The following is a 15,790-nucleotide window of genomic DNA, read 5'->3' on the forward strand; positions in this document are numbered from 1 at the left end:
TAAATCAAAATAATTCGCAAATACTACAAGCAGAGACTTTCGAATGTTCCTTCTTTGACAGATTGAATTCGTTATCTTTTTATTTGCCGACTAATCGCAATCACTTCAAAAACAAACACTAAGGCAGTCGTTCCGAGATAACTTGATATGACGACACATTATCAGCTGAAGATTTACTGATAAATGAATCACTTCTGCCGCGTCTAAACGAGAGCCAATTTGCAATTTTCTTCAGTGTGGTTTTAGATTTTAAGCAGTGAGTGTTTATGAATGATATTATTTGACAGTTAAAAGTGTTTGTATATTGAAAATGTACACCCAGTTACAAGAATCGGTGAGTTTAAATAATAATATAATGTGTTAGTTGGTCTCTTTATAACGCTAAAATTAAACATGTATAGCCGAGGTCAATCCACCACTGGATGAAAGCCTACCCTAGCTCCATCCACTTTTCTTGTCCCCTATTATATCCACTGAACTTTATGAGCTCGTCTATTCAGCAGGTTTTAGATTTTTAGAACATCCCTGTGGGCGTTCAGTGCCCCTTAGGTACCACTGTATGACGGCATTCACCCTGAGCGATATGTCCAGCTCATTGCTTTTTCATCTGTCTATCGACTTCTATCACATCGCGTAGGTACTCTTATCTTCTTCATTATCTATTGGTTTCTTTTAGGATCTTTGAGCACATTCATAATCTTTGGATTTCTCTTACATTAAGAGTCCATATTTCATACGCATACATTAATTTTGGTAGTACACATTGATTGAACACTTTACGCTTATGGGTCAATGGGAGGTCAGTTTTGAAGATACTATTCAGGTGCCCAAATTCACTCCATGCCAGTTTGGTCAATCTCGTCATACATATCACCGATAATTCACCATCAATGAAAATAATATAGGTATATAGACCCTATAATATATATTTTGTGTATATAGCTGGTGTCCAGGTTCAAATACTTGGGTGCCACGGTTGCCGATGATGGTGGTATTTCTAGTGAGCTTGGAATTCCCATAGGTGTGGCGGGCTCTGCGTTCAACCAACTTGGAGTCGCATGGAGGTCAAGGCTGTATTCTGTGAGGACCAAATGTCGTTTGTTTAACGCGTGCGTGCTACTTGTGCTCTTGTATGGCTGTGAGACATGGCATTTTACTAAACTTCAAGAGTCTCTGCTTTTGAGCTTTGAGAATCGATGTCTCCGCCGAATCTTAGGGGTACATTGGTACGACCGCGTTACAAACACCCGGGTTCGTGAGCAGACACAACAGTCTTCGGTGATTGAAGTTATCACAAAGAGACGCTTTACGTGGCTGGAAACGTATTCCGGATGCCGCCAAAGAGTGCGGCACTTCGTACCCTTGTGGCACAGCCTCAACAGTTCCGTCGCCATGGCCGGCCCTCCCTTACCCTGCAGCGGTGCTACAAAAGCGACCTACGTGCTGCAGGTCTGACATGGTGGGAGGCGCAGGAGTTGGCGATGGACCGAGGGAAGTGGCGCCAACTTGTTCTTGCCCTATGCCCCAATGTTGGGACGTGACAGGATGGAAGAAGAAGAAGAAGAAGAATATGTATTTTATTACAGAGGACAATCCTTTATTGTGGGTCACCGTCTTTTAGATTCATTTTATTTTCTAAAACCCATTTTTGTCTTCTAATCGGCTATTTGTTACTTAAACTATATAATGACAGCTTAAGAGCTCGTGGATCATATAAATGAAACCAGTGTCATACATTTTATATAATGTTTTAAGTGTTTATATCATTTTTTGCTTGTATAGAATACATATCGAGTTCAAATGGATTGCTCCGGGAGTTGTTATTAAGCGTTTCTCGATGGTCAAAATTTCGACTTGTATATTAATTATTATGTACAAACATCTTACTTATTTTAAAAGATCTTTAATTAGTATGCAATATTTGTGATTTTCTTATTTTTAAGTTGTCAAACCACAAGTACTTACTGTATTTCGATAGTTTTGAAAATAATATATCCAATCCATTTCAATTGTTATATACCTACTTTTTTTAAGATTTCTCCTTTTTCAAGAAAATAATATGGTCACCGTATTTATACACATTATATATGATGCAACCATGCATATTTTGGCTAGTTTCCATTAGATTTTTTTAAGTTCAGTGCCAACTATCCTATCTTTTGGGAGGTCTGCTGAATGGACATATTTTTTATTAGATAATATAATATTATGGATTTGTGTAGTTTAGGGTCTGGTAGGGATGGTATGGTCACTGTGTATTTTTCTTCCTTCTTTCCTCGACATTTCAGGCACGTTACATATAATTCCAGTCTTAAGATAATATAAATGATGGACCTATGCAACGAGAAATAAAAATAAAAAATACACACGGTAACAGCCCAAAAACTTAATAATATAACAAACAACTTTGAAAGTCGCAAACATTATATTTAATAGAACCTACTTTTGTCATCGCAGATATATTATTCGAAATTCATATTAACTAGTCATTTTCTTGTGAATATCTCGAAATAAAAGTTTATGGAGATTATCGACTTTGCAACTAATAGATACTCGTACCTCAATATTGTAAGAAAAAATATTTCAAAATACTCTTTGCCAATCTCGCAACAACTTTCGAATTTAACTTAAATATACAGTATATATTTTATAAAAAGACTTTTACTTATTCGTACTTACAAACTTCTAAAGTAAATACGTTATAAAAGTTTATCAAAGTGACAGTAGCTCGTTTCGAACATTTCTAACTGTGCAAACTTACTTAAAACTTTGTCAATCATAAATAGCAACTTCGAAAATAATAATATAACATACGAGGCATTGCCTATAAATTATTTTGTATTAGTAATAATATGTACTCAATACGCATAATGATTCCCAGTGGGGTATATTCTACACACAAGGCGGTTATCGGCAGCTATCGACGGTAGTTTATCATATTTATGTATTGAGGTATTATAATTGTTACAATAAGTTTGACATCTAAACTGTCAAAACTGTTTATCTCGGTTTAAAAGTTAGCACAACCAAGAGAGGGGCTGTTATAACATAGGATTTTTTAACAGTTTAGACCAGGGGTAGTCAACCTTTTATACCTACCGACCACTTTTGTATCTCTGTTAGTAGTAAAATTTTCTAACCGCCCACCGGTTCCACAGTAATGGTGATTTATCCTAGTTAAGTACCTAGGGAAGTCACTTTATTTTAAAAAAATTATAAAGCAGAGTTACAGCAAGTTAAAGCATATAATAATAATTACTTAGCAAATACTTTATGTCAGATTTTCGCTAAGTTTGGCAAAATAAATCTTTATAAAACAACTTACTGTAGTTAAATCTATTTTTTTATTTATGCTTTGCATACATAGAGGCATGAAGTCTGATGAAATTACAGTTCATTAATTAAATTATTTTATGGGGAATTTTATGAAAACATAATGAAAGTGCTTTTAAACCCCCTACCGCCAACCATGAAAGCTGGAACGCCCACTAGTGGGCGGTAGGGACCAGCTTAGCTACCCCTGGTTTGGACGGTTAACTTATTGTAAAAATTAACCGCCTCAATACATAAATATGCCGCCTTGTGTATAGAATAGACCCACAGGTAAGTAGGTATAATTATTTTACCTTTCTAAGGCACGTCCCTTGCTATGTTATATACTTCATCATCAGCCTGAATCTATCCACTGCTTGATGAAGGCATCTTCAAGCTGCTTCCACTTCTCTCGGTCCTGTGCATTGCGTTGCCACGTACTTCCGCAGAACTTTATCATTTCATCGATCCAGCGGCCTCTAGGTCTATCTTGCGGACGTTTTGTACTTCTTGGATACCACTGGATGACTAGATTTGTCCAACGGATGTCTCTTCTTCGAGCTATGTGTCCAGCCCATCTCCATTTAAGGCTTTTAATAAACTCTATTACATCGCAAACCCCTGTCTGCTTCCTTATCCACTTAATACATTTTATTATATTTCCTATTCATTAAAAAAAACCTTATTCCCGTATTAGGTGATTAATATGCTAATATTTGAATACATTTTGGAATTTCGTATATTATATCATTATATATAATGAATATCATTATTAAAAGTGGGAAAAGTACTAAAAAAAATTTGTGTTTCATTAAATTTAATGCATTTCCACCACGAATTCACACTTAACACAATAAAAGAAATTAAGAAAGCCAGTACGGCAAAACTTACCGTATTATATAAGAAATACAAAATAAAACAGAGCTTATCATCACAACTTGGTTTAATCGTGAATGTCTTCGTCTTAAGGGTGTGCCAAAGTACGTGAATCATCAAATCCGGATCTCCGATTGCGTTGAAAGTCCTCAAACTTGGATGGATCTCTTGGGTGAAAGTGTGTGTTGCAAAATTCAAATACACCAATATTGAATGAGCGTCAGCATAAACCGAAAGCAGTCGCCAGAACGAAGGACATGCTTAGAATGACGTATTCTTGGCACGTGTTTAAGTGATCTTGTATGGCTATTTAATCATTAAAATCTTGTTTAATTAAACACATCACGAATGTTATAGATAAGTTATATTCTTATGTATGTATTGTTTTGAAAATATGAACGTGTTTAACTTGAAACCTTTTTTATTTACATCGAAAAACCTTAGATATTGTCACAATCTTTCGTATTATGCCGATGGAGATCCCTAATAATACCACACTCCCCAGTTCACAAGTTTAATAATTAGCATGATAATACATAGGTATTTTGAAAACATCTCATGCATATACACACAATATATAAAGAACGACACACGACGGGAATTGAACCTGAATCAGCTTTATTCGCGCCAGTGAGCTTTTCCAATTAAGCTACGGGCACCATACTTACGACGATTTTAACCAGCAGTTATTACATGAAAATACTTATTGAATTAAATTAAATTAGCTTGAAAAGTCGCAATATTAATAGTATTGCTGTGGTTAGTAAACAGAACCTACTATAAAACAATAGAAAACAAACAACTCTCCAACCATCAATTTTGGCAGGAGTTTGATTTAAGTCTGTCCATTATTTATGTGCTTGACATTTATAAGAAACTTTCCATATAAATCAAACTACCTACTAAAAAGTTTTCGAAATATATTTGCTTATCTACATTTAGACATTTCAAAAACAATTTAATTCCGTGTCCTCAATACTTTTCTGAATCCATCAATTTCATTATATGTCGCCGACCAGAGTATATCATCGGTAGTATATCTGCTAACTGTTGAATGAATGCTAACCCTAGCTACATTCAGTACGCTCACTTGCATGATATCGTATTTTAGCCAAGATTATTAGCTTCCATGGCGTCGCCTCATTTACCGGGTAGTCGTTATGATAAATAGATGTTAGCTAATTGATTTTCCCAATTTCATTCCGATAAGAAAGCTCACGGCGAACTGTGTTATGGTGAAATGTAATACGTACAATTTACATGTAACCGATTTGACACAACTGGCCGACGACGACAAGACGACGTGGTTGCCAATGTTCGATAGAAAACGATATCAAAAGAAGAATAATATTACTATTAGCCTAAACTAATGCCATTTGATAGATATTAACGATTTTTTTTACGAAATTATTCATTCCAATGAACAACCACATTCATAAAAAGCTTAAGGATTCCTTTTAATTATTTTATTTGTTTATTTTATAGTTTCGACGACTTTCTGTCTGTGAGACGGAGACAGATACGGAACCAAGAGACGTGTACGGGAGTAGGACAGACAACGATTCAGTTGCAGATAGCGTAGTAAAGATCGGTGGAGATTCCAACAATCTGACAGGTGAGTCAAACGGAAGTTGTAAAAATGACGTTAATTATTTTTTCAAGTAAATTTCTAAGTGTTTCACCGATATTTAATTTAATTTCATGAATTAACGTGTCGTGGCTTAGGTACGTAGAAAATATTATGTGACTTTTCGCTATACACATATTTATGTTTTTATCTTGATGACGTGTTCGATATATAGAGAAAATATATATACCGTAATAATTCGTTGATAAAATCAATCTTTATCTATTTTGTTTATATATGTTTTTAGACGACAGTCACCATGATATATAGTTGTTTTGTGACGTAAATAAACCCTTACCTAATATTGTTTAAGTTGGTATTGAATCGCTGTTTTTTTCTTACACGTCATTTATTCCGTCACTTTTTCTTATTTATCTACAACTAGGACTATTTTATTTTCTTTCCCGTCATCACTCTAATGACTGAGGATTTTTCTTCTCCAACTTTCCATCTTCACTGCAAGCCTTGTGATTAGGGATTCCAATCCCGGGATCCCGAGCTATTTTCGATACCTATGAATTTCGGGATTGATAAACATAATCCCGAAACTTTCGGGATTGATAAACATAATCCTGAAACTTTCGGGATTGATTTTTTTTATCAATTTTTATTGAAAATAAAATAAAAACGAAAATATTACAGAAAAAATACTTTTAATAACAAATAACTACATTAGAAATAAACCGAGTATGAATGAAGTTTGATTTATACAAATGTATAAGTTGCCGGTTCATTTTATTTTTTCACATAAATTAATAAAAATGAGAAAGTTTGGAAAAAAGCAATGCTTAGCACTATTAACAAAGTAATTCCACCATGATCTCATACGTTTTACGGCAAATTCATATTTGGCTGACTAATTAGATTTATGTAGCAGAAAGGCCATAAGTACACGATGATTTGCTTTACTAATTTAAATCTCGATAACCCATTCATTAAGTCTTTACTATCAGAAACAGCAATCTCATATTAAATTTACATTATTATTTACTCTATTAAACTTACGTGTTTCCAAGATTGAACGTACACAATATTAACAATAAATGTGTTAAATAGTATAAATTATACTAGATTTATTTTTGCCCGATCTTATCAATGTTATTTGTAAATGTAAAAGTTTTATATTAACAATGGAAGAAAATGCCAATCCCGGGATTGTCAAATTGTAATCCCGAAATCCCGGGATCAGAATTTTGGCTCGGGATTGGATTCCCTACTTGTGATCGATATTATCGGTTTTCCAATGAATTCCTTCACTCGGTCATTCCAACTCGATCGTTATAAATAATTGTAAATTAAATTAATGGCCCTAACAAACCACACCCGGTCTTAATCGGATGTATCGCGGGACCCTCGTTGTGGAAGTAAAGCAACATTAATTTTGATGACTGAATATTAAAGGAGCAGTTACCCAAGACTGGGTCTCTATGTACACTCAAAATTTTATAAATTAACCAAATAACAAAACATATTAAATTGCCAAACAATCTAAGTAAACAGATCTTCATGTTGAGAGTATGACGCCGCAAATTTTCTAATGCAACAAAATTGGCCTTTGTGGCAACCAAGTTGGACTGACTTGAGCACTCCCTTTTGGAGTACATTCTCAGAAATTTCCAAAGAATGTGGTTTGCATCCTGTACTTCTCCGCCACATGGACATGATTATTGGGTGACAAGTCCAAGCTCGAAGAGTTTGACAGCGAATTCACCATCTCCAGTAAAAAATCGACTGATGTAAGGGTCAGGAGTCAAAGTGGTTTTATCCTATTGCCATCACACATATCAATGTATCACATGCCCGCTCTACTGTGCAAATATCCAACGCACTAAGGCGGCTAAATTTAGAGGGTGGCTTTTTGTTTTCATCTTTTGTCATATACCTACAACATTATTAATATACTACCACAAAACTAATATAGAAAGGAACAAACAGAACGTAATATATCTCTCTGAACAAAGTTATTTCGTAGAACGTTCGTAAACATATACAATAAAATGTATATCGAATACTAATTTGTAACTACACTTTACGATTCTATTCATAATAGTATTCAATAAAGAATGGTAAATTTTAAAATATTTTTCTTTATTATATTATTCATTATATAAAAAATAGTTTAATAAAATATTATATGTAATACTTCTTTTGGCGCGTTTTGGAAAACAGATCAGAGTGTAGTTTTGGCGTGTGACGAAGTTGCGCGCGCCGATGTAACACATTATTTATTATAATGATTATATTCATTTCGGTCTCAAAGGTACATTTGAGGCTATATTTATGTAAGTATTATTTATGAGTAAAATTATATATCGATAAATAAATAAATTTTGCGAATGTTGAGTTGGTAAATAATTCAAATAATTTAAAAAATATATTAAAATTTGATTTTTTATTAATTCATCATGGGCACTTCCGATTATAACCGCTCTATGGCAAAGATGAGGTCCAATACAACAATTAAATTACAATTATCATTTTCTTTATGAGACACAGATGAATCGCGTACATTTCCATCAACCTAATCCACTGTAATAGCAATAGACTCAGGTAACGGCTTATTTTGTTTTTTTTTTAAATTTTTAATAAGGATAGAAGGGTATTAATGTGGTATTTTGTATTTTGAAAACCAGCGGTCGAGTTCATTAGGGCGGGTCAGCATAACAATTATTATGTGATAAAAAGTAATACAACAACATGAAATCACCAACGTGTAAACGCTGAATCAATTTTTTAGTAAAATGGTTATCGGTTTTCCGTTCAAGGGCATAATTTGACACAATTTTTCCAGATGAGAACACGTTGCATCAGCCAGAAAACGCTAATGGATGCATCGGCAATAACTGCTCTACGTTGCTGGCGAAGCTCTCAGAATGCGAAATATGCATGAATCCACTGCAGGTAAGGCTTACCGATCATCAAATCATATTGAAAACATGAAAAGCACCTCATCTTACATTTATTTTCAAAGAAGTAAAATTCACGACGTTTCTCTCAACGAGTATTGAATAGTTAAATCGAATAGAAAATTCCATTTCGATGAGATAGAATTTATTTGTGTGTAGGCTTTACTTCATGTAGCGATTATGGTGTCTAAATAACATTAAATATAATTATAGTGGGTATCTATATTCAAAGGTTATTTATTTTGTGCGTATCGTGGAGCATTTTCATAGCCGATTTTGATAAAATTCATGAATTAAGAATGAAAACCTAACCTAACCCAGTGGCAAAGGGTTAAAGTAGACTGTTAAGATCCACCAAAAATAGTGCACACTAAACTTTGTTACTCATACGTATTCGTTTTTATTGGTTAGTTTTTAAAATTCAATTAAACTCTGCGAAAACCAAGCGATAATAGATAATAGCCAAAAAATACCCGTATATTTTTAAAATACCTATAATTACAACATTAAATGATATTGGATATTTTATAGAAAGAATAATATTTTTTTATCTATTATAATATGGATTGGCAGGGCTTTATCAATTTAATAATTGAACAAACAATATGTGTAATATATATTCTTAATCCAACGAAAACGTTAGTATGAATGAAAAAGTGTGCACAATTTTGTCGTATCGCCCAAAATATACCAAAACTCTTATGGTTTGGTTAAGGCAGGATTTATTTGATTTTTAAAAACTAACCAACACCATTTGTAAATTGTAGTCTTAGTTTAATAAAAGAAATACGTTCTCTAACAAAGTTTAATGTGCACTATTTATGGCGGATCTTAACAGCCTATCTCCACCCTTCGCTACTGACCTAACGTAACCTAACTTAACAAATAATCCAGTATATTGGCTATTTTCAAAAAAAATTGCCGCTGGCTTTCTGTAAACCTACAAGAACCGTGTTTTATTTAAGCATAAATTGTATCTCAGTACTATACAACCCAAAGTGGTTGGACAGTCTTTATTTAATGTACGACCATCAATTTCAGTTACATTTCACGGCGAGTGATACGGCGAACTGCATACGTACAAATTTCCAGACACGATATTCAAATGGTAAAATTTCAACTGTTAATTCGACCCATATACTAGAACAATATATTGCGATGTCGCGGGATGATGGTGACCAGTTAACGGAAAATCAACAGCAGCCGAAAAACAAAACTATGTTTTAATTTCACTGAAATGGAAATTTTGAATGGATTTCACTAAAAATGTTTTAAATAGTGTTTGAAAAACACGGTCAGAAGTAAATATATTCTGAATCATTTAATTTAATTTCAAATAAAAATTCGATTTACTAGGAATTTTAGATCGATTTGAGAAAATATAATATATTACACATACCATTACATAGGTTAGCCACAATTATAATAGAATACTAGTAACTATGTTAATATATCAGATCGGATAGCAATGGGAATCTTTCGGTGAAACAGATTTTACTTTCTACGCGGAAAAATTGCACTTTTATTATCAACGTTTCAAATGTCCTAAGTGTTCGCGCTATTATCGGATTCTGTTATGGTATGATATTTCTTATATTATTTTATTTTGAAATATCAAATCATTTGTAATGATTCATTGTATATGATATTATTTGTACTTAGACACACAGTTCCCAGAAATTGTAAAAAAATATTCACCTCACCGAATCGTGAAAATATATTTATATTAATTTAATTTACAATAAATTTTATAAAATATCCAGAACGTCAAAAAATAATATGAAGGTCTAAGGCATAAAGCCCATCAAGACGGACGAGCGGGCGCAGTCGGCGTAAGAAGCGTATATTCATAACCATAATCACACGCCTCTTACCGCGCATTACCCTTCACCTATGTAATAAGGGGCCCAAGAAGCACAAAACAATTATTATTACAGCGTCTCTCATAACAAAGCAATAAAAATATTATATTATTTCTCCGGGCTTGTAATTAAATATCGGACACGCAATAACTAAACAAAGCGTACACTGTTCTTAATAATGGCTTCTCGCCCGTCTTATCGACGACGCTTCGAGGAGCGTGATTTTGCTTGTTGTGTTCAATGAATGGACTCCATTGTATTTTCGTTAAGGTTTTCGTTTCCTAAGGCATAAAGCCCATTGACGCAGCGAGTGGGGCGCTCGCGCAAAATTTCTACAAGTAGCGCGTAAATCGTCGAAAATACAACGTAATCAAATACGCCAGCGCACACTGGATTTTACGACGCCTTGTGCCCGCGTGCCGCATGAGTCGCCGTTTTTCGCTTCTCAGCGATACGATTTTACGAAAATACAACGAAGTCTATTCATTGAACACAGCAAGCAAAATCACGCTCCTTGAAGCGTCGTCGATAAGACGGGCGAGAAGCCATTATTAAGAACAGTGTACACTTTGTTTAGTTATTGCGTGTCCGATATTTAATTACAAGCCTCGAAAAATAATATAATATTTTTATTGCTTTGTTATGAGAGACGCTGTAATAATAATTATTTTGTGCTTCTTGGGCCCCTTATTACATAGGTGAAGGGTAATGCGCGGCAAGAGGCGTGTGATTATGGTTATGAATATACGCTTCTTACGCCGACTGCGCCCGCTCATCCGTCTTGATGGGCTTTATGCCTAAAAGTAACTTTTGTTGTTGACGGTGGGATTTTTAAAAAATAGTTCGATCTGTAAAAATATGTAGTAAATATATTTTTAGTGTAAATTTTGATACCTACATCAATTTTATTGTTTATTTTCAAATTGTATTTCATTATTGGTAAAAAAAGTGCACAGTGATAGTGCACACAAAATTTTGTCAGTATTAGTTTCAGTGTCGAAGGATGGAGGTAAGCTGTTAAGATCTGACATAAATAGTGCACACTATACTTTGTCAGTCATACTTATTTGTTTTTATTGACCTAAGACTGAAAATTGCAGATAGTGTTGGTTAGTTTTTAAAACTCAATTAAACTCTGCCTAATCCAAGCCATGGTAGACAATAGTCAAAAAATATTCGTTTATCTATAAAATATCTAAAATTTTGTAATTAAACCATACATAATTTAAGATATTTTATAGATAGAATAATATTTTGTGTCGATCATAGTTTGATTTAGGCAGGGTATAATGAATTTTCAAAAACTAACACCATCTGTAATATTATGCATTCTTAATTCAACGAAAACAAATAAGTATGAGTGAAACAGTGTGCACTATTTTGTCAGATCGCCCATAGCATTCCTAAATTATTATGGTTTGTTTAGGCAGGGCTTAATGGATTTTTTTTTTAAATTAATCAATACCATTTGCAAATTGTAGTCTTAGTTCAATGAAAACTAATACCAATTCTTTTATTAAATGAATAATTCACAAGATTTTAAAAATGTAACATTCCATATATTGAACTTAAATAACTTGAAAACACTTCAGATATACTAGAAATATACTAGAGATATACTATACCTATTAGAAAAAAATCATATTTGAAAAAAATACGAAACTCGAGAAACGAGATTTGAACCCGTATATACGAACGTGAATACGTACAAGTTATGTATGCTCAATATATGGAAAACAAATACGTTTGACCGACAATATTTAAAAATCAGTAAGTACCTATATTGTGGCTATTGCTAATATCCCTTATATTCTTATATAAATTCAAGACATAATAAAAATGTTTTAAAAAATATTTCTAAATTCAGACAAATTTTAACATTAAATTTGATATGGTATTATTAAATATTATAGTTTCTTAAATAAGACATGGGTTTAAGAGTTATTTATTTGCGAACGAAACATATAATATAGGTTTAAAAATATAAGTCTGAAGTCTCAAGCGACCGTATTCTTTTATTTTCCTATAATCTTTCTATAACCTTTACCAAATGAAAGTTTTCCTTTACTGATGAAGTATGTATAAAATATTTAGGGAAAAAATCGGGTGAAAAAATTCTTTCTGTTCTAAGTAAATGCTTATCGAAGAAAAAAACTTGTAAAAAGTCGTATCAATTATTTAATATTCCATTAAGGAAATTTCTTAGAATCTAAAATATGATAATGGAAAACTCTTATGAATTTACATTTCAATAGGTAGCGAAAAAAAAGATTTTATTCAGAGACGGCTTAATTTTGTTTTCAATAATGGAAACATTCTTTAAAAATTCTGGATTTATTATTATTAATACTTCTCTTTAAATAAAATAATGCCATGATACCAAAAAATATAAATATGTACAAAAGTCTTAATTGAATTTTTCATATTATATTATATTGTTTAATAATAAATATTTTTCGTTAAAATGCAATCGTAAAATCGATGAGTATTGTAACATAATAATCAATTCGCATAAATTTTAAAACCACGTAACTATTTATTTGAGGAAACAAAAAATAGCAGCGCTCCAGGCGAAACACTTTAAGGAAAAAAATAATGGACACTGTCATTTTTAATGTCATTATGAAAAACCCATTAAATGTATATTCGAATTAACTGCAAAAAAATGGATTGACTTATACATGATATAACCTTATATAGAAAAACTCAGTATTGAATGAATGCATACATTTTTACCACGTTTGTATTAGCTCGTATTCTTGTTTGTCCAGTACACATTTTTTCTTGTGTCCAGTCCTGGTAACCAAATTATTAATATATACATGCGTTATTGAAAATCAATATGAAATGTCAAAATGACATTTCAGTATTCTAGATTTATTCAGTATTTCTATCAATTATTGTAAAGTAAGTTAAATAAGTTAAGAATTGTCAGGTTTATATGATTCAACAGAAAATTTTAAAACGTGGTAAATAAAAGGTTCTTTTTATCTTGTAATTATTTTTGTTACACCCTTATTGCAATGAAGGTCGATTTTATTTTTTAAACACATTCATCTACAATATTAATATTATCGACTAAAGGTACTTGATGAAATTTTAATTTTAATGTGTTTTAGTTTTGTACTATTTTTGAGTCGTTTTTTGCGACCCGGGTTTCGCCTTTCAGTATCTTCAGGCACTATGTGCACTCACCAAAAGGTAAATACACACTGATAACGAATACAATTAATTCTAACTTATATACTAAATTAATACATATAGCGTGTGTATTTGGGTATATTGTATGTGTGCTTATTTGTGGATTTGTTATATATTAAAAAAGTAGCATGTAAGAATATTTGTCTAATATAACAAGGTATTATTGATATAATTATTTCATTAGTTAATTTCATTAAATTCTCAGTATTGAGGATTTTAGATCTCTTGAATGTAGTGTTTATTAATTATTATTTAATGATCTATTATTAGGGTTTTACGATGTACACCTACGCTTATTAATTTATAGTCATTTATAGTTATATGTAAACGAATCTATGAAATTTGCAAGAATAGACCTATATATCTCAGAGCTTTATGAACTGCTTGAATGCAGACTTCCCAAACCAATCAATCAAAGATCTAAACAATTACGATCCAGCCATCTCCACCAAATTTTCAAGACCACGAGTAATACTGCTCTTAACCCAATGCTTACGGGCCGCACAAAATTGTGTTTTTGCTAATAACTTTTCAAATGCAAATTAACACGTTAATTACAAAATTAATTAAAAGGGCCCGTAAGCACTGTGTCAATGTCTTAGTAGTCTATATTTTTTTCCTACAATAGGAGACAAACGGGAGACAATTTCTTTAGTTCCCTCTCCATCTGCATAGATTTAAAAAATAAATTATTTTTCTGTGCTGACTCCATCAATTCAAAGGAGAAACCTCTATGACCCCTTTATTACTTTGTCCTTTTTCTTTTCTTCCTTCAGACCCACGACAAAGAGTCATGCGCTCTTCGTTAAGAGCGTACTTTAGTGAAACGGCAAATAATTTTCAACAGTAGGTGCGAAGAAATTTCTTACTAGTCGGCAATCGGAGACAGACAGCGAGGTGTCTGCATGACGTCGGATGAAAATATTCTTAAATCGTGTAAATATGACTAAAAAACTTTACGTATGTACTTAAAAAAGAAAACAAGTCAATGAATATACAATTAATATTAGTAATATAACAATAAACATAACATTTAATGGACGCATGTTGGATTTTTATGACAAATTATATTTCGTTCGGCACGCATCATTTGCACAATCCGCGCATCGCCGAGCCACGATCTTTTTAGACGATGCCTCAACTGAAGTATAGCCTTAATAGGTGTACAAACGCGAGTACTACAGATGGCGAGGATAAAAGGCCATTTGGCCTTGGTGCCTCATATTATACTTATATATAATTGAATTAAACTGCTTCTTGCATACTAATAACAATAACGTTCTATAAACGTTTACATGAACATGAGAAGAAGTCGGGTAATGAAATAATCGCATATTATAAAATATATAACCTGCAAACAAAAATAATGATAATTTTCTCAGCAATTTAAAACTTGCATTTTTACTAAGTCATCCCTATTAGGTTCATAAATATCAAAACAAAGCACGTTTAGATTTTTTCACATTGGTGAGCAAGGTAGATATATCTAGTTAGGTATGTAAAAGGTTTTTTAATCGAAAGGGTTTAATAACCAGTTTCTTATCAGTGGTCTACGGACTGTGAAATTAGCTTTAACCTATGTTTAATCATTCGAGCATGAAAAACCTATCTAAAGTTGCTTCAACACTGAAAAGCTATAATACCTAAATAATTTTTGCTTAGTAACATTTTACAAAAGAAAATGTTATGTTATACTCTTATTTGTGATCGAATAGTAGCTTTTTATGTTGAGCTTTTTGTCAATTTATCGGATTGATTATTGATCATATTATTATGTTGAATTGACAAAAATTATATAATATTAAATGGTTTCTGAACTAAATATAATATAAATTTAGTAGGTACTATATCACTAATTTTGTGTAGATTTAATTTAATTTTCAGTAATGTATTCAGTATGCAATTTAGTAAAATAATATATATTTCGTAAAACTTTATATTGGAATTTGTATCATTTTGCAATATATTTTTTTAGATATTTCATGATGATGTTTCCCAAATTTTGC

General features: G+C 32.3%; 2 protein-coding genes across 2 annotated transcripts in view; one reads left to right on the forward strand and one right to left on the reverse strand.

Annotated features, from left to right (window-relative positions):
• LOC147063233 (adenylate cyclase type 2-like) overlaps positions 1–15,790 on the reverse strand; it is a 485,865-nt gene that overhangs the window by 196,066 nt on the left and 274,009 nt on the right.
• On the forward strand, positions 220–9,948 carry LOC147063237 (uncharacterized). Its single transcript, XM_085959982.1, has 4 exons — positions 220–334; positions 5,674–5,803; positions 8,607–8,716; positions 9,763–9,948. The coding sequence occupies exons 1-4, from the start codon at positions 311–313 to the stop codon at positions 9,946–9,948; spliced, it is 450 nt and encodes a 149-aa protein (XP_085816108.1). The 5' UTR covers positions 220–310.

This window comes from Rhyacophila brunnea, unplaced genomic scaffold (genome assembly GCF_057557595.1).
Source record: "Rhyacophila brunnea isolate RB1 unplaced genomic scaffold, BYU_Rbru_1.0 scaffold_9, whole genome shotgun sequence".
Lineage (NCBI taxonomy): Eukaryota > Metazoa > Arthropoda > Insecta > Trichoptera > Rhyacophilidae > Rhyacophila > Rhyacophila brunnea.